The sequence below is a fragment of the Rhinoderma darwinii genome, chromosome 1 (genome assembly GCF_050947455.1).
Source record: "Rhinoderma darwinii isolate aRhiDar2 chromosome 1, aRhiDar2.hap1, whole genome shotgun sequence".
Classification (NCBI taxonomy): domain Eukaryota; kingdom Metazoa; phylum Chordata; class Amphibia; order Anura; family Rhinodermatidae; genus Rhinoderma; species Rhinoderma darwinii.
In genome coordinates, this window is record NC_134687.1 from 635480291 (window position 1) to 635503334 (window position 23044).

A 23044-nucleotide genomic window follows, 5' to 3' on the forward strand; every position below is an offset into this window, starting at 1 on the left:
TGGAGTTGTGTGTCGCAAAGGCAGAAGGGGATCTGGTAGGATTGACATTCCTTGACACTGCAAGAGGTGTGAACCCCATAGTTCAGAGGCTCCCATACAACCTGCAAGAGAAATGGGTTATGCATGGTTCTAGATATAAACAGACTTACAATGTACTATTTCCTCCATTGAATGTGTTTGTAGATTTTGTCTCTGAACAAGCTAAAATTAGAAATGATCCTAGCTTTGATTTCACGCTGTCATGTGCCGCCACCCCTGTTAGTAAACCTCGTAGAGCAATGGTGGAGGTCTACAAAATTAACGTTTCCTCCACAGGTTCAGTCCATAAAGAGTTCAGCTCCCGTCAAGGAGACAAACCCAAAGACCCGAGCAGACAGTGTCCCTTACACAGGAAGCCACATTCCCTACTTAGGTGCAGAGCCTTCAGGCCAATCCTTGAAAAACAGGGATAGATGACCCCCCACCATGGAACTTTTGGCGTCATTGTTGGTTTCTGTTTTTAGGGTCGTTTTGAGGCCTGAAGAGGAAGCCCTTATTTTTCCCTGTGAATTTTGAGGCTCTAAAATCCTTTCCCCTAGGGTTAGGTCCTTTGTTATTAGGCCTTTTGGGACTAAAGGAATATTTCGTTGGTCTTGCCTGTGTAGGGAACCCTTTTTTTGATATCGGACGCTTTTTCTAGTAGGTCGTCTAGCGGGGACCCAAATAGATCATCTACGGAGCAGGGAATAGCGCACAGCTTCCCGTTTGACCCAGTGTTTCCCTTCCAGGTTTTTAGCCAGATAGCTCGTCTAGCGGAATTTGACAGGGCTGCTGATCTGGCGGAAAGGCGTACATAATTTACTGAGGCATTCGCCAAAAAGTCTGCCTCCTTGGAAAGCATTCTAAGGGAGGATAGGATTTGATCCCTAGAGGTCGTCTTTGAGATGAAGCTCTAATAGTGGGAGCCATATTTTTAGAGACCTGTCCACACAGGTGGCTGCAATGCCCGGATTAAAGGCCCCTGTAGAAGCTTCCCAGGCCTTTTTTAGATAGAATTCGGCCTTTCTATCCATGGGATCAGGCAAGGAGCCTAGATCCTCGAAGGGAATGTTTCCTTGAAACTTTTACCACTGGGGCGTCAAGTCTAGGTGGGTTATCCCAGTCTTTACATATATCTGTAATGATGGGGGTAGGGAAACGGACAAGTGAGCCCTAATCTACCCGCCACTCTGTCCCTGCCTACTTGAAACGACCCGCCCTAGGCGACGGGGTACAACTGGGCGGCGGTCCCTACGCTCAGTAAGTGCATGAGACAAACAGACAAGGGTACACAAAGCTAAGGAAAATGGGGCAGTTGCCCACGGCAACACCGTGAGCAACAAGAGAGGTAAACGAGCCGAGTCAAACCAGGAGTGTACGAGGTACCAAACGCAGAGCAGGAGAGTAGTCAGTAAGCCAGGGTCAGTATAGAGCAGGATCAAATAGTAGAAGCTGTAGCTGGGCCAGGAAACCACACGAGAAGAATCACAAGCAAAGGAGGAACAGGAAAGGCAGGTATAAATAGACAGAGGGCGGGAGCTAGCTCCGTCTGGCCAGGCTGCGATAGGCTCTCCCACTCCTAAGCCTGCCATCCTGAGTGGTGGAAGATGGAGTCAGTCTCAGAGACATAGACTCAGGTGCAGACTTATTACCTATGGGCGTATCCACAGAAGTTGTGCCTGGCAGATCCTTTACAGTACCCCCCCTTTTATAAGGGGCCACCGGACCCTTTCTAAGTGGACCTGGTTTATTGGGGAAACGAAGGTGGAACTTCCTGACCAATACCCCAGCGTGAACATCCCGGGCGGGTACCCAAGTCCTCTCCTCAGGCCCATATCCTCTCCAATGAACCAGGTACTGGAGGGAGCCTTGGACCATCTTGCTGTCCACAATCTTGGCCACCTCGAATTCCACCCCCTCAGGGGTGAGAACGGGAACAGGAGGTTTCCTCGAGGGAGCCAAGGACGGGGAGCAGTGTTTAAGGAGGGAGGCATGAAACACGTCGTGTATTCGAAAAGATAGGGGCAACTCCAGTCGGAAGGAGACAGGATTGAGGACTTCAATGACCTTATACGGCCCAATAAACCGGGGAGCAAAGTTCTTGGACGGGACCTTAAGGCGCAAGTTCCTAGACGATAACCACACCTGATCCCCGACCATAAACAAGGGGTTAGCAGAACGTCTTCTATCTGCCTGAGTTTTTTGTACGCTCTGGGACGCCTCTAGGTACTTCTGAACCTGGGCCCAGACTGTGCACAGTTCCCGATGAACGACCTCTACCTCGGGATTGTTGGAACTACCAGGTGAAACGGAGGAGAACCGTGGATTAAACCCAAAATTACAGAAAAAGGGGGAGACCCCTGACGAGTTACTGACCCGGTTATTAAGGGAAAATTCGGCGAGGGGAATGAATGAGACCCAATCATATTGATAGTCAGAGATAAAACACCTTAAATATTGTTCTAAAGATTGATTAGTCCTCTCAGTTTGGCCATTAGTTTCAGGATGGAAGGCAGAGGAGAAGGACAGATCAATCTCCAACTTTTTACAGAAGGCTCTCCAAAACAATGAAACAAATTGTACCCCTCTGTCCGAAACAATATTGACAGGGACCCCATGGAGACGCAGGATGTGTTTGACAAACAAGGTAGCTAACGTCTTGGCATTGGGTAGTTTCTTGAGGGGCACAAAGTGGCACATCTTACTGAAGCGGTCTACTACAACCCACACCACCGACTTGCCTTGAGATGGAGGCAAATCGGTGATAAAATCCATGGAGATATGGGTCCAAGGTCTCTGGGGAATGGGCAAAGAACGTAGTAAGCCCGCTGGTCGGGACCTGGGAGTCTTGGACCTAGCACAAACCTCACAAGCTGCGACGTAGGCCTTAACGTCTTTAGGCAACCCAGGCCACCAATAGTTTCTGGCAATGAGGTGTTTGGTACCCAGGACGCCTGGATGACCACATAGTGCGGAGTCATGATTTTCCCTAAGTACCCTTAGCCGGAATTGCTGGGGAACTAACAGCTTGTCCTCAGGAAGGTTCCCGGGAGCTGAACCTTGATCAGCCGCAATTTCAGAGACTAAATCAGAATCAATAGAAGAAATGATTATACCAGGAGGCAAAATATAAGCAGGATCTTCCTCCGAAGGAGGGCTGGCCATGAAGCTACGCGACAGTGCATCAGCCTTAATATTTTTAGACCCAGCCCTATAGGTAACCAAAAAGTTGAATCTGGTAAAAAATAGCGCCCATCGAGCTTGTCTCGGGTTTAGCCTCCGGGCAGATTCTAGGAAAACCAGATTCTTGTGGTCGGTAAGGACCGTTACCTGGTGCCTAGCCCCCTCCAGGAAGTGGCACCACTCTTCAAATGCCCATTTAATGGCTAATAGTTCGCGGTTGCCAATATCATAGTTACTCTCAGTGGGCGAAAACTTCCTGGAGAAGTAGGCACAGGGACGGAGATGGGTGAGATCCCACCTCGGATGCGTCAACTTCCACGATAAATGGCTCCATTTGGTTAGGCTGAACCAGCACCGGGGCCGAGATAAAGCACTTCTTAAAGACCTCAAAAGCCTGGACAGCCTCAGGAGGTCAGTGGAGGAGATCAGCACCTTTGCGAGTGAGGTCTGTAAGAGGCTTAGCGATGACCGAGAAGTTAGCAATAAATCTCCTGTAATAATTAGCGAACCCCAAGAAACACTAACGCCTTCAGGGAGGCAGGTTGGACCCATTCCGCCACAGCCTGGACCTTGGCGGGGTCCATGCGGAATTAATGAGGAGTGAGAATTTGACCCAAAAATGGTATCTCCTGTACCCCAAACACACATTTTTCGGTTTTCGCAAACAGTTTGTTTTCCCGAAGGACCTGGAGCACCTTCCTGACATGCTCAATGTGGGAGGACAAGTCCTTGGAAAACGCCAGTATGTCATCAAGGTACACTACAAGAAATACCCCCATGTAATCTCTTAAAATCTCATTTATGAAATTCTGGAAGACCGCAGGAGCATTACACAACCCAAAGGGCATGACGAGGTATTCGAAATTACCTTCGGGCGTGTTAAACGCAGTCTTCCACTCATCCCCCTCTTTGATGCGGATAAGGTTATACGCCCCCCGTAGATCAAACTTAGAGAACCATTGGGCCCCCTGAACCTGATTAAAGAGATCTGGAATCAAAGGAAGGGGATACTGGTTTCTTACAGTGACCTTATTCAAGTTACGGTAGTCAATGCATGGCCTAAGACCACCATCCTTCTTCCCTACGAAGAAGAAGCCAGCACCTACCGGAAAAGTAGAGGGGTGAATGTAACCCTTGGCCAGGCATTCCTGGATATACTCTCTCATGGCTTCACGTTCCGGACAAGAAAGATTAAATATCCTACCTTTAGGGAGCTTAGCTCCTGGTACCAATTCGATAGAGCAATCGTATTCTCTATGAGGAGGTAACAGTTCGGAGGCCTCCCTAGAGAAAACATCAGTGAAGTCCTGAACAAACTCAGGTAGCGTGTTCACCTCCTCAGGGGGAGAAATAGAATTAACAGAAAAACATGACGTCAAGCATTCATTACCCCATTTGGTAAGCTCCCCAGTATTCCAGTCAAACGTGGGATTATGCAACTGCAACCAGGGAAGGCCTAAAACCAAATCGGACGATAGTCCCTGCATTAACAGTACAGAGCACTGCTCCAAATGCATGGAGCCAACAAGGAGTTCAAAAACAGGGGTATGCTGTGTAAAATAACCATTAGCAAGAGGAGTGGAGTCGATACCCACTACCGGGACAGGTTTAGGCAAATCAATCAAAGGCATAGCTAGAGACATAGCAAATTCCACAGACATGATATTAGCAGAAGACCCTGAATCCATGAAGGCACTGCCGGTAGCAGACCTACCACCAAAAGAGACCTGAAAGGGAAGCAAGATTTTATTACGTTTGATATTTACGGGAAATACCTGTGCGCCCAAGTGACCTCCCCGATGATCACTTAGGCGCGGAAGTTTTCCGGCTGCTTATTCCTACGCCTAGGACAGGTGTTCACTTGATGCTTGTCATCCCCACAATAGAAGCAGAGACCATTCTTCCTGCGGAACTCTCTACGTTGTCGGGGGGACACAGAGGCCCCGAGTTGCATAGGTACCTCCGAGTCTTCCGTGGAAGAGCGAAGCAACGGGACCTCGGGAGGCATCATGGGGGAGTCAGAGGTGAAAACACAAAAACGTTCAAGTTGTCGTTCCCTGAGACGTCGGTCAAGTCGTACCGCTAAAGCCATAACCTGGTCTAGGGAGTCAGAAGAGGGATAGCTAACTAGCAGGTCTTTCAGGGCGTTCGACAGACCCAACCTAAACTGGCACCTTAAGGCAGGGTCATTCCACCGAGAAGCTACGCACCACTTCCTAAAGTCAGAACAATACTCCTCAACAGGTCTCTTACCCTGACGTAAGGTCACCAGCTGACTCTCGGCAAAGGCAGGCCTGTCAGTCTCGTCATAAATGAGTCCGGGAGCAGAAAATAAACGATCAACGGAGGAAAGTTCAGGGGCGTCAAGAACCAAGGAGAAGGTCCACTCTTGAGGCCCTTCCTGGAGCCGGGACATAATTATACCCACCCGCTGGCTCTCAGAACCTGAGGAGTGAGGCTTTAAGCGAAAGTAAAGCCTACAACTCGCCCGAAAGGAGAGAAAAGTCCTCCGGTCCCCTGAAAACCGGTCAGGCAACTTGAGGTGGGGTTCAAGAGGTGAGGTGAGGGGCACTACCATGGTAGCGTCAGGCTGGTTGACCCTCTGAGCCAGGGCCTGAACCTGTAGGGAGAGACCCTGCATTTGCTGAGCCAGGGTCTCAAGGGGGTCCATAATAGAGTGAGGGACCAGGGTAGCCTAGGTATATGGGCTTGTGATTATGTAATGATGGGGGTAGGGAAACGGACAAGTGAACCATAATCTACCAGCCACTCTGTCCCTGCCTACTTGCAACGACCCGCCCTAGGCGACGGGGTACAACTGGGCGGCGGTCCCTACACTCAGTAAGTGCACGAGACAAACAGACAAGGGTACACAAAGCTAAGGGAAATGGGGCAGTTGCCCACGGCAACACCGTGAGCAACAAGAGAGGTAAACGAGCCGAGTCAAACCAGGAGTGTACGAGGTACCAAACGCAGAGCAGGAGAGTAGTCAGTAAGCCAGGGTCAGTATGGAGCAGGATCAAATAGTAGAAGCTGTAGCTGGGCCAGGAAACCACACGAGAAGAATCACAAGCAAAGGAGGAACAGGAAAGGCAGGTATAAATAGACAGAGGGCGGGAGCTAGCTCCGTCTAGGCTCTCCCACTCCTAAGCCTGCCATCCTGAGTGGTGGAAGATGGAGTCAGTCTCAGAGACATAGACTCAGGTGCAAACTGATTACCTATGGGCGTATCCACAGAAGTTGTGCCTGGCAGATCCTTTACAATATCATCCTCAAAGGGATATTTCCTCTTGAGGAATTTGGGAATACCCGCTTTCCTATCAAGATTTTTCCATGCCCTTTTAATGAGGCTGGTTATATTCCTATGAATTGGAAAGGTTCTGTTTTTTCTAGGCCCTAGACCTTGAAACATTATGTCCGGGAAGGACCGAGGATCTTTGGGATCATCAATGTTCATAGTTGCCCTTATGGTCTTGAGAAGCTGATCTATGTCTTCCGTTGGGAATAAATTTCTCCCTCCCTCGTCTTCGTCCGAGGAATTGTCTAAGGAGCTCCTTCTTCCTCTAGCTGAAAGTCCTCTTCAGCTGAGGATTCGGAGAGATCTATCCGGCTAAAAGAGGTAGGTGGGTAAATCCTACTCTTTCTTTTAATGGGAGTTCCTAATTTCTGCCCTCACAATATCTTTAATACTTCAGGCCAAGTTTGAAGATTCTTCTGAGATAATGTTGTCTAAACATTTTTGACAAAGTCTCTTAATATAGGAGGATGCTAGTTTCTTTTTACAAACAGCACATTCCTTGTTGTGGGTATTTTCCTAGGACAATCCCTGGCCTAAACATATGCAAGAAAAGGGGGACAGCATTTAGTAAGGAAGAGGTTTTTTTTTTTATCTTACCCCATAGTCCTGACTTTTCCTCAAGTCCCGGACTGGAGGATTTGGTGGCATCTGAGCGGTCAGTGCGTCCTGATGCTTCTGCTGGCGTTTCCATAATGGAGGAAGAAGCTGGAGACTGAGGCTCCGTGTTGTTCAGGCCTAAATAGGCCTCGGATTGGCTGGGAGGCCCTCTGCTCCGGACGCCTGGAGAACCTCCTCCCGGTTAGGGTCGCCGGAACCAGCGCCTCCTGGAGCGTTGGACGCGATGTGATGCGAAGTGATGCGTCATAGCGACCGGAAGTTCTGCACTGAGTGCGCCAGAAGCTTCCAACGCTGGGCATCGTCCCGCCCCACCAGGGAGCCGAGTATGACCCTGGGAGACCGCTCCCCTGCCTGAGGAAGGACTCACCCTGTGGACCTTGAGCCACCTCCAGGGGGGGGGAGGCGATGGACCAGGAGAGGAGGGAGTACCTGTAACAGGCTTAAAGTTGCTCCCTCTAAAGGAGACTTATAAATTCCAGAGCACCCCTAGGGAAATAAGGTAGGAACCTTGCTAGGGGGGTTTGCAACCCAGGGAGAAGTGCTTTTCCTACAGGACAATCCATCCGGAGGACAGGAAACCTGACTGGGTGTGTGGAGAGGTGTGTCCCTTTTTATATCCTCAGGTTTCCAGTCCAGCGGATATGTCTCCTCTCCAGGGGTGCTGTCATAGGTGAAAAGTGTAAAACAGCAATCCTGATATACAGTGAAGGAAATAAGTATTTGATCCCTTGCTGATGTTGTAAGTTTGCCCACTGTCAAAGACATGAACAGTCTAGAATTTTTAGGCTAGGTTAATTTTACTAGTGAGAGATAGATTATATTAAAAAAAAAAAAAAAAGAAAATCACATTGTCACAATTATATATATTTATTTGCATTGTGCACAGAGAAATAAGTATTTGATCCCTTTGGCAAACAAGAATTAATACTTGGTGGCAAAACCCTTGTTGGCAAGCACAGCAGTCAGACGTTTTTGTAGTTGATGATGAGGTTTGCACACGTTAGATGGAATTTTGGCCCACTCCTCTTTGCAGATCATCTGTAAATCATTAAGATTTCACTTGGCAACTCGGATCTTCAGCTCCCTCCATAAGTTTTCGATGGGATTAAGGTCTGGAGACTGGCTAGGCCACTCCATGGCCTTAATGTGCTTCTTTGTTGCCTTGGCTGTATGTTTCGGGTCATTGTCGTGCTGGAAGACCCAGCCACGAGCCATTTTTAATGTCCTGGTGGAGGGAAGGAGGTTGTCACTCAGCATTTGACAGTACATGGCTCCATCCATTCTCCCATTGATGCGGTGAAGTAGTCCTGTGCCCTTAGTAGAGAAACACCCCCAAAACATAATGTTTCTACCTCCATGCTTGACAGTGGGAACGGCGTTCTTTGAGTCATAGGCAGCATTTCTCTTCCTCCAAACACGGCGAGTTGAGTTAATGCCAAGGAGCTCAATTTTAGTCTCATCTGACCACAGCACCTTCTCCCAATCACTTTCAGAATCATCCAGATGTTAATTTGCAAGCTTCAGATGGGCCTGTACATGTGCCTTCTTGAACAGGGGGACCTTGCGGGCACTGCAGGATTTTAATCCATTACGGCGTAATGTGTTACCAATGGTTTTCTTGGTGACTGTGGTCCCAGCTACCTTGAGATCATTAACAAGTTCCCCCCGTGTAGTTTTCGGCTGCTCTCACCTTCCTCAGGATCAAGGATACCCCACGAGGTGAGATTTTGCATGGAGCCCCCAAGTCGATGTCGATTGACAGTCATTTTGTATGTCTTCCATTTTCTTACTATTGCACCAACAGTTGTCTCCTTCTCACCCAGCGTCTTACTTATGGTTTTGTAGCCCATTTCAGCCTTGTGCAGGTCTATGATCTTGTCCCTGACATCCTTAGAAAGCTCTTTGGTCTTGCCCATGTTGTAGAGGTTAGAGTCAGACTGATTAATTGAGTCTGTGGACAGGAGTCTTTTATACAGGTGACCATTTAAGACAGCTGTCTTTAATGCAGGCACCAAGTTGATGTGGAGCGTGTAACTGGTCTGGAGGAGGCTGAACTCTTAATGGTTGGTAGGGGATCAAATACTTATTTCTCTGTGCACAATGCAAATAAATATATATAATTTTGACTATGTGATTTTCTGTTTATTTTTTTATATAATCTATCTCTCACTGGTAAAATTAACCTAGCCTAAAAATTCTAGACTGTTCATGTCTTTGACAGTGGGCAAACTTACAAAATCAGCAAGGGATCAAATACTTATTTCCTTCACTGTAGATGTTTTCGTTTTTATTTTTTATATAGCGTTAACCACGCGTCATAAATTACATGTTAACTTTATTCTGCGGGTCAGTACGATTCCGGCGATACCAACTTTATAGCACTTTTTTATGTTTTACAACCTTTTGCACAATAACATTACTTTTGTAAAAAGAATGTATTTTTTTGTCGCCATGTTGTAAGAGCAGTGACTTTTTTATTTTTTCGTCGACGCAGCTGTATGAGGGCTTGTTTTTTATGAGACGAGCTATAGTTTATATAGGTACCATTTTTGGATGCATGCAACTTTTGAATCACTTTTTATTTCAATTTTTGGAAGACAAAGTGACCAAAAATACAGCAAATCTGGCAGGAATTTATTGTTGTTTTTTTTTTACGGAGTACACTGCGCGGGGCAAATAACATAATATTTTTATAGTTCAGGTCGTTACGGACGCGGCGATACCAAATGTGTATGGTTTATTTATTTTTTTCAATAATAAATGACTTGATAATGGGAAAAGGGTCTATTGTGTTTTATGTTATTACTTGAAACTTTTATTTAATTTTTTACAACTTTTTTTTTTACACATTTTTTTTAGTCCCACTAGGGGACTCGAAGGTCCAACTGTTTGATTGATGTTCTAATACATTGCACTACCTATGTAGTGCAATGTATTGGAACGGTCAGTTGCTCACTGACAGCAAGCCGATCAGGCTCCACCTCTGGGCGGGGCCTAATCAGCTTCAGTAATGGCAGATCAGGAGGCCATTGTTAGGCCTCCTGTTGCCATAGTAGCATGGCAGGACTCCTGATTTGCTACAAACCACTAAGATACAGCGATCACTTTCAATCGCTGCATCTAAGGATTTAATGGCAGGGATCGCTCCGGTTCCTGTCGTTACAGCGAGATGTCTGCACGGTGTTACAGCGGGGTGTTTGAGCCGGAAGCTGGCTCCACCTTGCCGTTGGTACCGGAAGACTTTTAGGTCCCGTAGCCAAGCGTGGCATAGGAGGCTTCCGTTTCTGGCAGACCGGGAGGCCAGTATTAGGCCTCCGGTTGCCATTGCAGCAACCGGCAACCCAGCGATCACGTTGCTGGGGTGCCGGTGGCTATAAACCCCTCAGATGCTGCGATCTGTATTGAACGCTGCATCTGAGGGGTTAATCAGCCTGATCGGAGGCTAGCTCCGGTCCTGGCCGTTACATCAGGGTGTCAGCTGTAACATACAGCTGGCACCCGGCGGTGATGGTGCGGGCTCAGCTCCTGAGCCCGCACTATCGCCGCGACGTAATGGTACTGCGCTTTGCGGTATGCCCTGCCCGACAGTGCCGTATATATATGGCAGATAATGGGAAGGGGTTAAGAGGGTCCTGCCAACCAAGGAAAAAAAAAAAAGAGCATTTCTGTGTGCACTCACAGCTCCCTCAGGCCCTGCACTATGTATAACACATTTTCTGAAGTGTTATTATCTTAGTAAAAAATTTGGGCCAAAAAGTTTGTAGGAAAATGCTATTTTTTTATTTTTAATCATCTGATTCGAAAATGGATAATGATACCACACAAATATATTTATTTAGGCACCACTTAAATTTTGTAGCGGCTTTGAGGGGCTCATATATTAGAGACCCCCCATAAATCACTCCATTTAAAAAAAACTGCACCCATCAACATTTAAAAACAGCATTTAGGAAATGTGTTAACCCTTTAGGTGTTTTGCAAGAATTAAAGCCAAGTGAAGGGGAAATGTACAAATTTCATTTTTGTTTTGCAGATATTTAAATTTTAAATACATTTATTTTAATAACAGCAGGTGATAACAGAGAAACACCACTCACTATTTATCCCCCTGGTTCTGCAGTTTTTAGAAAGTATCACATATGTGACCCCAGTGTGCTACTCGACAAGCACCGGCCTCAGAACTGAAGGAGCATCTTGTGGGTTTTGGTCTCCTTTTCATTAGGACGTTTTCCAGGCACCATTTAATATGTGGCAGGGGCCTTGAGGTGCCAAAATATTAGAAACGCCATGAAAACGACCCCTTTTGGAATCTGCACCCCTAAAGGAATTTATCTAGGGGCCTGGTGAGCATTTTGACCCCACAGGTGATCTGCAGAAATTAGTGTGCAGTGGACGTTGCCGCGAAAATTCAAATTTTTCCATAGATATGCCATTTCTGTACCCAGTATGTTGTGCCCAGCTTGTGCCACTGTGAAGAGTCAGCTCTCTTATCATACAGTGCTTTCTGGTTCTTTTGCCTGGACACATGACAGGGCTCAGGAGTGAAAGAGCACATGCATATTTGAGGCCTAATTTGACAACTTACAATTGTAGAGGCTCTCGGGTGAAATAATTAGAGAAACCCCAGAGTCACCCCATTTGGATGTTGAACTTTTTCCCCAGATATGCCATTTCAGTGCCAAATATGTTGTGCCCAGTGTGTGCCCCTACAGACACACACCCCATAAATAGTTAATAGCGGGCTCTCCCGAGTACTGCAATACCCAATTTATGGTCATAAACTGCCGTTTGGGCACATTGCCAAATTCTTGGATTGTGGGTTTTGCTTGGTAGTTGTTTTGTTTGGGGTATTACTGGTGTTTCAGTTTATAATGTGGGGGCATATGTAACCTGTGCGGAGAACATCAGGGCATAATAAGAGGGTGTAATAATGTGGTAAATAATACAATAATCCATAGATGTGTGTTACGCTGTGAAGCAATCCTTTATGCCCAGACCAGTGTCGCACTGATAGATGGTGTCCTTCCTTATCTCTCTTTTGGAACACACTTTGCAACTTTTTTGAGTACTACCCTTGTTTGCAGTTTGGAGAACTTCACGTAGAAAGTGTTGCCCTGGTATAACACGACGGCCTCGCTTCCAGTGGCGAGGATGAAGTTTTGGGGCAGATGTGCTTGGGCCATCTCCTTCCTGGTTCCCAAATATTAGGGCCTTGGGAACCACCTCTTGAAAGCGAAGGAATGTTCCCATCTGGGGGAGCACGTAAGTGTTATGCAATGTCATCTATACAATGTGCACAGCCAGCTTTTTGTACCATAGGACGTCTATATGGTGAATCGGGGTATCGTACAAAATATCTGTGCTCCAGTATAACCATAATATTTGACTTCTTCAGCAGCGCCATATGCAGCAAAAGGCCATCAAATATCATCAACATCTCGGCTGCATCTACGGGGTCCACCTGTGGGGTCTAGCAAACGATGTGGGATATTGGGCAAAAGACTGTTGGACATGTAAATAGTCATGGCCATCATTTTGCATCATTGTGTTCCCAGTCTCATAACTTTGTTGTTTTTTCATCTACGGAGCTGCGTGGGGGCTGTTTTCTGCAGGGTGAGGTGTCGTTTTTATTGGTACCACTTTGGAGTAAATGTGATATTTCGATCACTTGAATCCATTTTTTAAGCCAAGATGACCAAAAATAAGCAATTCTGCCTTTTTTTGTTTTAACCATGTGGGATAAATAAGAGGAAAGTTTTAAAGGTCAGGCCATTAGAAATGCGGCCATATCAATTATGTGTAGTTTTGTTTTTTTCAAATTATGAAGGATTTGATCTGGGAAATATGCGATTCTTGTTTCTATTACATAAAATTTACTTTTCTAAAACATTTTTCTTTTACTTAGGGACCTTGAATGGCTGATATCGCAGGTACAATACACTGCACTACTTGGCAGTATAATGTAACTCATTTTTCCACTGACCGGCAGCCTACATGGCAGACCAGCTCATGGTTAGGCTTCCTGGATGCCATACCAACCATCTGCACCAACCACCAGCACCCCATGATCGCTCACAGGGGGCCGATGCGACGCAGGTAGAGCCCCTTCCCTCTGTAAATTACTTAAATGCTGTGGTCACGATTGACTGCGGCATGTAAGGGGGTTAAACTGCCAGGATCAGAGGCAACTCTAATCTCTGCCGTTGTGACGGAATGTCAGATGTACCTTACAGTTAGCATCCGGTGCTAATTGTGCGGGCACATCTCCAGTGCCCACTTAATCTTATGGGCATAACTGTACGCCCAATTGCAGGAAGGGGTTAATGTAGCACTACTGTGGAACCTCACCTTAAGAAACCTTCAAATTCACTTTCTAAATCCATTATTACTGACCTGTGGTAACACCTCCTGGAATTTCCTCCTCCACTTCACTCTTACATGGTTTATCGCCCCTCACCCGCTCTTCTTCTACTTCATCCTCCACTTTAATATTAGTCAGATCTTCCCCCTGATTTCACATATGTAACAATTCAGTACAATACAGCAGATAGTGCGAAGAATCTAACAGATCAACATAAGAAACCACCAAAATCTATGAGCACATCTATAACTGCAGGACCAAAATGCTCCACCCCCCCCCCCATATATATATATATATATATATATATATATATATATATATATATATATAGACCTGGTATAGGGCTCAGCTTCATCTACCTGATAATTCCCTGGGACATTGTGATTTTCCTCTGGACAGTCCTGGGAATACAGAGGACTGGGACATCTCTCTGGTGGATTTCTCCTACTGGATCCATCTGTAGGAAACACACAGTGACGGAATAGATTGTTTACATGTGATGATGAGGAGATGATGGGAGTAGTATCTAGGTGACCCGCAAAATAGGTTTTTCTCTTACAACCAATGAAAGTCTCTCCCTCCTTACACTGCTGAGCAGCCATTAAATCCGTCTCCTCTTCTGCTTCATCTTTAACCTCAACCTTAATATCAATCAGATTTTCACTCTAAACAAACAAGAAAAAAAATTTAAAATGAAATTGGGTTCAGTTACTTTATGGTTATATTTTGGTGAGACTTCAGCGCCATCTACCGGTTGATTCTCTGGGACATTGTGATTTTCCTCTGGACAGTCCTGGGAATACAGAGGACTGTGACATCTCTCTGGTCGATTTCTCCTACTGGATCCATCTGTAAGACACACACAGTGACTGAATACATGACTACTGTATATTTGTCTATATATCAGACACTTCTCTCAAGACCTTTAATTCTAATATTTAGCAGAGTAAGAATTAAAATTTTGTGCTCTTCAGAACCTGGGCGAAGGGTCCAGCGCTTCCTAAGCCAAGGGCCTACAAGAGGGAATCGCAGGACGGGGAGTCAACGGCTCCCTGCTCCGCCATGGGTTTAACTTGTTTTTGCTTCCTGAGGATTTACATACTGTTGAAAGTCGTAGTTCGATTTAACAGAATAGCTACTGTAGCACAAATTACTTAAAAAGTTAATGCTGGCTGTGATAGAAAGGTGTCAGAACACGCAGATAATCCCCAGCTTCCTATATATGGGGATGCGTTGCTAAAGACTGGTTGGAATGCCCATGCTTACCCCCGTCTACTGGCAAAAAGGCCTAGAACAGATATGTGAGCATCAGAATGGTCATAAGCTAATGGAAAACCAATTACCAGTAAATGTAATCTTATCTTTCTCCTCCGCCCATGACAGCACCCTGAGAAGATAGACCAGATAGATTAGGATGGACCACAGCCCAGAGGACTTTTCTGTCAAAAGACAGTTGATCGTTAGATTGAAGGTCCAATCTGAAGTGCCTGAAAAAGGTATTAGGAGAACTAAGTAGGTACCCTTCAGATCTGGTCTATGGAGGGATTAGCCCTTTCTGCCCATGAAGTAGAACTCGCACGAGTAGAGTGCACCCCAAACTCGGAAGGAGGATTCTTTCCTGTTGAAGCGTAGGCTAGATGAATAGCTGTAAAAGTCCACCTAGCTGGGGTTTTTCTGAGAACCGTATCCCTTTTCTGAGCCCTGAAACTGAAAACTGTGAAAGTTTCTCCTCCATAGGATTTTTGGGGTTTTGATAGAAGGAGGGAAGAACTACAGTATTTCTTGGGAGCGATCGGTGAAATCTACTCTCGGGTAAAATAAAAAAAACAAAAAAAAACTATGCCAGGTCTGATACTTATCCTTTCATCCAAGACGTTCATGTAAGACCAGTCTGAAAGACAGCAACGTAACCCACCCCCCTGGAGGAAATCGCTCCCACAAAGCCTGTTTTATATGCCAACAGATTGCCAGGAATATGGTCAATAGACTAAAATGGAGATTCAGCGAATCTAGATAATACAAACGTTAAATCACAAGGGGGCGATCTACATTTTAAAGATGGTTCGGTCTAATTCCAGCTCTAAAAAATTGTTTCATCCAGGGATTTTTACAAAGAGATAAATAAACAGGGAAACGTAAGAGACGAGATGTGCACTTTCATGGTGCTAGGCCTCAAGTTTTTATTAAGACTTTCTTGGGGAAAATTAAGGATTCTGGGAATAACAGAGTAGACCCTCCTGCACTTTGTTTTTCCTGGTGGCAAAAAGATCTAACCGTGGTTTTCCCCCCATTGAGAAGTAATATTCCAAAACACCTCCCGATTTAAACATCATTCTAATGTTCTTATGAATGGGAAGAACTTTCTTGGACGCAGACCCTCAAACATCTGATCCTGAATATAAAAAGTTCATAGTGGATCTAATGGCCCTTAATAAGAGATCTGCCCTCAGGAGGGAAGAGAAGTTTTCCTAATAGCGTCAGAATCTACCGACACTTCTTCACCCTCCTCACAAAACGCAATATCCCTAGAAGAGTCAGACACCACACCCTTCCCTATAGATGTACTAGGAAGATTCCTATTAAAGCCTTTTATTTTACAATGTCCTTAATATATTGGATAAAATAAGACGGTTCCTCCTTCAACAACTTGTCTAAACATAGCTTATATAGGGGCTTAACCAGAGATGAAGGCAGATTATTTTTACAGATGGGCATCTTTTTTTGGGGAGCTTCTTCGATCCCTTCAAAAATCACGGCACATCAATAGGAACAGAACATAACCAAACAAGGTATTTACCCTTTTACCCCCTTCCAGAGACTAATAATTTCCCATCATGTCCGGATTCCGGATGGCCAGCCTTCCTTCTCATTTTGCATAGTTGAGGAGAAGTAACTGAGGACACAAGTCTCATGACCTGCCTTGGGTGAAGGAGCCAAAGACTGGCAGAAAACCGCTTCCTCCAAGCGCCATGGTTTTTAAAACTACCATCCCTTTAGGGTATCCTCCTACTGCCCCATGTGATTGGAACGCAGTGCATGCTCTAGGCACGCCTTGTTCCACTTCCTGGTCCAGATTTAACACTGCCATGCTGATGTGTCCGAGCCCGGCCCCACTTCCGGAACGAGCACCAAAGTTGTCCCACTCCCAGTCCACCCCACTCTCCTCCCTCAGGTCATCAGTATTTAAATAAGACAACAGAAGGCGGTAAAATAAAAAGGCGGTAGCAATGTGGAGGACAATGCCAGGCCCTGGGACCTATTGCATGTCAGAAAGCTCCCGGCATGCCTGCCGCATTACAGGTAATGCTTGCTCAGCATGGTAAGGAGGAATACTTGGGGGATCTACTCCCATTAGGGGATAAGGAAGGGAGAAAGGCTCAGACTCTACAGAGTACCTCCTATTACCCCAACATTTGTTACAGGGTTCAGACGTCATGCAGTCTAGAATGTTGCATTTCAGAGGTCAAGCCTTTCCTGATGGCCAAAGGAAAAGAAACAGAAACTAAGCTGGTTAGGGGTTTTTCTCCTTTGAAAGCATTTCTGGAGTTTTCCAGTCGTGGATTGGAGCTGGTCTCTCAGGGGGATGTCATGGAAATAGTGAAAACAAAAGTCCGATCCATGGAGGCCGAACTTTCCAACTTACAGGACTTAAAGGATTTGGTGCCAGATACCCCAGGAAGCTTCAGAGGTCTTGTGGCGTTCGTTCAGAGACAGAGCTGTTTGGCGATCTCATCTGCAGCAGTTACACCTAATGGCCTGGAGTATGAAAGATCAATCTTACCTAGGTGAGGCCTGTCTGACAGTGTAGTTTCTACTCTCGTAGAAATCACGAAAAAGGTCACGTCTAATATCTACTTTAAAAGGTCTGGAAAACTTTTACTAGATTTGTTGGAGATTATTCAGATCCCTGGGAGGTCCCCAATGTCCTTATCTTAAATACTCTTCAGGCTAGATTGGGTAGGAACCCTAGGCCTGTTAATTTGACATTCCAGATTGCAGCTCTCAGTAACTTCTTTGACTACAGGTTGGCAGACCATCCTTGGGTATAACTATTTATTAATGCCTCAATGAGACGGTGCCCTGTAAGATCAGTAGTTCCTCCTCGGCACTTGAAAACTCTTCTCCGGCTATGTCACAAGCTCCCAAAAAACCTTCAGGGGAGATTTCCATCAGTATGTTGACACTAAAAATCACGTTTGTTAGCCATAACTTTTGCTATAAGCTTTCCTTAGGAAGCAGGATATTGTGTTACATTCCTTCCGTACTGACCGGAGAAATGATACTGAAAGGAGTACCACTGTTTAGATGTTTGATTTTCTACCTGAGAGCTTATTCAGATTGGAGGAAAACCTTTTACTATAGTTTAAGGAAAGTCGTAAGGGATTGGAGGGGTTGTGAAGCATTTAATCTCCTCCGGGTTTCCTGTCCTGAGATGGGTGGTCCTCGCATGGTTGCGGTCATGGGCTCCAGGAAAACAATATCCGGTAAGAGTAGTTTTTGTTTTTACATATTTTTCTATAGATATATGGATCTAGCACACAATATACATACAGTACTGTGCAAAAGTTTTAGGCAGTTGTGGAAAAATGCTGCAAAAGTAAGAATGCTGTTAATAGTTTTTTTTAATCATTTAACAAAATATAAAAAGTGAATGAACAGAAGAGAAATCTAAATCAAATCAATATTTGGTGTGACCACCCTTTGCCTTCAGTACAGCATCAATTCTTCTAGGAACACTTGCACAATGTCATGGATTTTGTAGGATTATAGTCAGGTGTATGATTAACCAATTATACCAAACATGTAATAATGATCATCATTTTCATATGTAGGTTGAAACACAGACATTAACAGAAACAGCTGGATAGGAGGCTTGAAACTGGGTAAGGAACAAACTCTGCTACAAAGAAGAGGTTGTGGAAGACGGTTTCATGTCACAGGTCCACCGTGGCAAGACAGAACACAGCAACAAGGTAGTTATACTGCATCCGCATCGTCTCTCCCAGGGAAACAATGACTGGGGTTTCAAGATGTGCTGTTCAAGCTCTTTTGAAGAAGAACAAAGAAACGGGCAATATTGAGAACAGTAGATGCAGTGGTCGGCCAAGAAAACTTAGCGCAGCAGATCATAGACAAATCATGCTTACTGCCCTTTGAAATCTGAAGAGGTCGTCCAGGAGTGCCATCAGCTCAGAAGTGGCAGAAACCAGTGAAACCCAGGTCCACCCATCTACTGTTCTGAGAAGTCTGGCCAGAAGTTGTCTTCATAGAAGAATTTTGGCCGAAAAGCCATACCTTCGATGTGGTAACAAGGCCAAGCGACTCAATTATGCACAAAAACATAGGAACTGGGGGTGCAGAAAAATCCCAGCAGGTGCTCGGGACCGATGAGTCAAAATGTGAAATATTTGGCTGTAATAGAAGGAAGTTTGTTCACCGAAAGGCTGGAGAGCGGTACAATAATGAATGTCTGCAGGCAACAGTGAAGAATGGTTGAGGTTCCTTGCAAGTTTAGGACTGCATTTCAGCAAAAGGAGTTTAGGATTTGGTTACGCTTAATGGTGTCCTTAATGCTGAGAAATACAGGCAGATACTTATTAATCATGAAATACTATCAGGGAGACTTCTGATTGGCTCCAAATTTATTCTGCAGTAGGACAACGACCCCAAGCATACAGCCAATGTCATTAAGAACTATCTTCAGTGTAAAGAAGAACAAGGAGCCCTGGAAGTGATGATATGGCCACCACAGAGCCCTGATCTCAACATCATCGAGTCTGTCTGGTATTACATGAAGAGACGGAAGGATTTGAGGAGGCCTACATTCACAGAAGATCTGTGCTTAGTTCTCCAAGATGTTTGGAACAACCTCCGTGTCGAGTTCCTTCCAAAACCGTGTGCAAGTACCTAGAAGAATTTATGCAGTTTTGAAGGCAAAAGGTGGTCACACCAAATATTGACTTGATTTAGATTTCCCTTCTGTTCATTCACTTTGTATTTTGTTAATTGATTTTAAAAAAAAAACTATTAATACTTTGCAGCATTTTTCCACAACTGCCAAAAACTTTTGCACAGTACTGTACATCTTTCACATAGATAGAATGAGTGGGTTGAAAAAAAAAGCCCTAAGTTCATCAAGTTCAACCTTTTTATATTTACAAACCCCAGTAGATCCAAAGGAAGGTAAATCAATCTTTAAATGTCAGAGAACTACATAAAGTGGAAAATTCCTTCCTGCCGCGGCTGACAACTGGACAGGTCCCTGGATCCACATTCTACATTACTACCAGTGACCCTGTATATTGTGTCTTACAAGGAAATTATTTAACCCTTCCTTATATATCTCTCCACACTTTACTTACCATTACCAAATACGGTGGGAGCAGGTTCCATAACGTTACGGTTCGTACAGTGATGTGCGGCTTTAGGACTTTGTGATGAAATTGCACTTCCTTTTATTGTTAGCAGTGACCCCGTGTTCTCTGCTGGGCCTGTAAAAAAAAAAAAAGTTGCTTTGTTTTTATAGGGACATTTCCATATTTATATAAAAGATATCCCCTCCCCTCAGCCTCCTCTTCTGTAAGGGAAATACATTTAGTTTTGATGACCTTTCTTCATAACATGTCTCCCATAACTGGTATTATCCCCACATCCAAAATATCCCCTTCCACAAATAACATGACCATTAAAGGGAATGTTTCGCTAGAAATTTTGTTATTTTTTTTCAGTTAAACAGTTAGTATATAAGTGATTAAACATTGTTTTAATTTTTTCACAAGTCAGGAAATATTATAAATTAGATTCTAATTTATAACATTTCCATGTGCTGGTCACTAGAGGGAGCAATTCCCAAAATTGCAGCATTGCAATGTGGTAAAGCAACCTCATTGCTTTATGCTGAAATTTGGGGTAGACACACTCTCTCTAGTGTCCTCACACAATCCCCCCTCCCTTATTCTGGCTAGAGCTAGAAGGATGGCTTTGAATCTAGAGGATTAGATACAGTGATAATCAGACAGTATAACATGAACATACACAAACATCACATACACAAACATAACTTACCTGCTCCTGCCGCCGCTGCCGCCTCCGCTCCTACTCCTCGCGTCTACATATGGAAGGAAGCTACGACCGGAAGTCTTCATCTTACTGTCCGGCCGCGGCTTCCGGTCCACATGAAAATGGCACCGGATTTCGCTCTGCCAAAGACCTTCCTTTTGGTCTGTGCGGGAGCGGCGCATGCGCCGTTCCCACACAGACGGCGTACGCTATAGTGAATGGAACGGCTCCCGTTCACATTCTCTATGGGGATGTATGTGCCATATTCCATCTCTGTATGTGTCGTTAATCGACACACAAAGAGATGAAAAAAAAAATGGCAGCCCCCGTAGAGAAGTAAAAGTAAGAAAAAAGTACAACACAAAAACACAAATAAATAAAATACATTTTAATATCATACTAAAAGCAATATTATATAAAAATTATTTTTTCCATGACACCTCCCCTTTAATTGGTGACAGAAAAAAAAAAACCTCTGGTGGTTATTTTGTGATTTTATGCATTTTGCCCGAAAAATTAATTGAACGCTACATACATTTCCTTGAGGATGGTTCTTAAAAAATCTACAGCTCGTCCTGCATAAAATAAGACCTCACACGACTACAATCATGAAAAATAAAATTTATGTCCAACCGATGGAGGGGGCAAACAATTTTACTGGTTTTAAGCCAAAAATCTGTGAGATCATTAAGGGGTTAACATGTAGTAAAGGGATAGAAATCTACACCAACTATAACTGAGACATAAATTAACCCCTTAACGCTCAGTGACGTACTATTCCGTCGTGCTGACCGCCCCGTTCGCGCTGAGATGGTCCCGCCTCCACGATCGCCACTATTGGTCAGTCAGTGAGTAACTGTCCAATAGTGGCGATCGACATCTAAACTTCCTTTCCCTGACATCACATCCTGCCTCACCCGCCGTGAACGCCTCTGTTGGAGATAGCGAGGAGTTCAGAGCGGTTGTGAGAGAGAGAAAAGCAAGTAAAAAAAAAAGTCTAAAAAACAACTTTTTTCGGCATCCCACCTCTCCAATCCACTACCCAGTCCTGTACCCTTCATCCTTGTGTTCCCCCAACGTTTTTGGTCAGTGATCACCTATCACTGACCAATTCTTAGTCTTCAGGATCAATTTCTTTGTCAATGGGGATAATTTTTTTCTTTATAAAACATAAACAAAAACATTTAATATAGACAATTTAAAGAGGCTCTGTCACCAGATTATCAAATCCCTATATCCTATTGAATATGATCGGCGCTGCAATGTAGATAACAGCAAAGTTGTTTTTTTTTTTGAAAAATGATCATTTTTGCCCAAGTTATGAGCAATTTTATATTTATGCAAATGAGCTTTTCAATCGACATCTGGGCGTGTTTTCTCATTTTACCAACTGGGCGTGTAATTGTATTTTTACCAACTGGACATTGTGAATAGAAGTGTATGACGATGACAAATCAGCATCATACACTTCTTATTGTTCCCACCCAGCTTCTTTCACTGCAGACACACAGCGTGACGTCACCCACAGGTCCTTCAACCTTGGCATCGGACAGAGAAGATACATGGGCTCCAGACCTCCGAGTGGGTAATATGCTCGTCTCTAGGGAGTTTACTATGCTTACCTGCACACGGTCATGCTGCTGCAGATTCAACTGTACCCTCTGACGCCTGGAGCCGATGTGTCTTCTCTCGTCCTACGGGGTGAAGGACCTGTGGGAGGAAGTGACGGCTGGAGCCCATGTATCTTCTCTCATCCGACGCCAAGGTTGAAGTTGGGCAAGTTCTGGGGACTTCACTTGAACATGGGGCTTCTGAAAAAGCCGTCCATTAGGACCTATTGGAGTACGGACATCTTATACCACACCCCGATGTACCGTATGGCGATGTCCAGGATGCGTTATGAGGCAATACTTTGCTTCTTACATTATACGGATAATGAGCAGTGCCCAGCCCGAGATGACCCCAGTTTTGACCGTTTGTATAAACAGAGACCCCTATTAGACCGTTTCAGTGCCCGGTTTGCCCAAGCATACACCCCGAGAAGTGTATTTCTATTGAGGAGTCCCTGTGCGTGCACAATTGCAGGAAGTCTGCAATCAGTCCAGAATGCTGCTGGACTATAAAAAGGGCTCTGCCCTCTTGATCTATGCCTGTGCGTTGTTGTGTACCTAAAGTTTGTCTTGCAAATAGGCTCCTAGTGTTTTCCAGTTCCCAGTGTTACCCGTTCCTGCTGCCTGCACCCTGTATCCCGTGCTACCGTGCCTCTGTGCCGTCTAGAGTCGAAGCCGAGTTGTGTCTTCCGCTGCATCTACTTGTCCGCCTACTACCAGAGCCTTATCTTGAACCTGAATCACCGCTACTGTCTACATTGCCTCAGGTACCCTTTCTGGACTATAGACTTTGTACTGTACCTGTTTGGCCAGCTGCTATCCCGCTACGTGGTATGGCCCAGTGGGTCCACACCCCGTGCCTTGACACCTAAGAAGCCCGTCCGGAATTTTTGGCTT

General features: G+C 45.0%; 1 protein-coding gene across 5 annotated transcripts in view; it reads right to left on the reverse strand.

The window, feature by feature from the left end:
- Positions 1-23044, reverse strand: part of LOC142655545 (uncharacterized) — a 125770-nt gene that overhangs the window by 29895 nt on the left and 72831 nt on the right. For all 5 annotated transcript variants that reach the window (XM_075830065.1, XM_075830322.1, XM_075829975.1 and 2 more), the window contains 5 exons: positions 19841-19969; positions 14230-14327; positions 14065-14143; positions 13838-13935; positions 13511-13625 (listed from right to left, as the gene is read on the reverse strand). In XM_075830065.1, coding sequence (XP_075686180.1) covers positions 13511-13625; positions 13838-13935; positions 14065-14143; positions 14230-14327; positions 19841-19969 — 519 coding nt within the window. The remainder of the gene's footprint in view (positions 1-13510; positions 13626-13837; positions 13936-14064; positions 14144-14229; positions 14328-19840; positions 19970-23044) is intronic.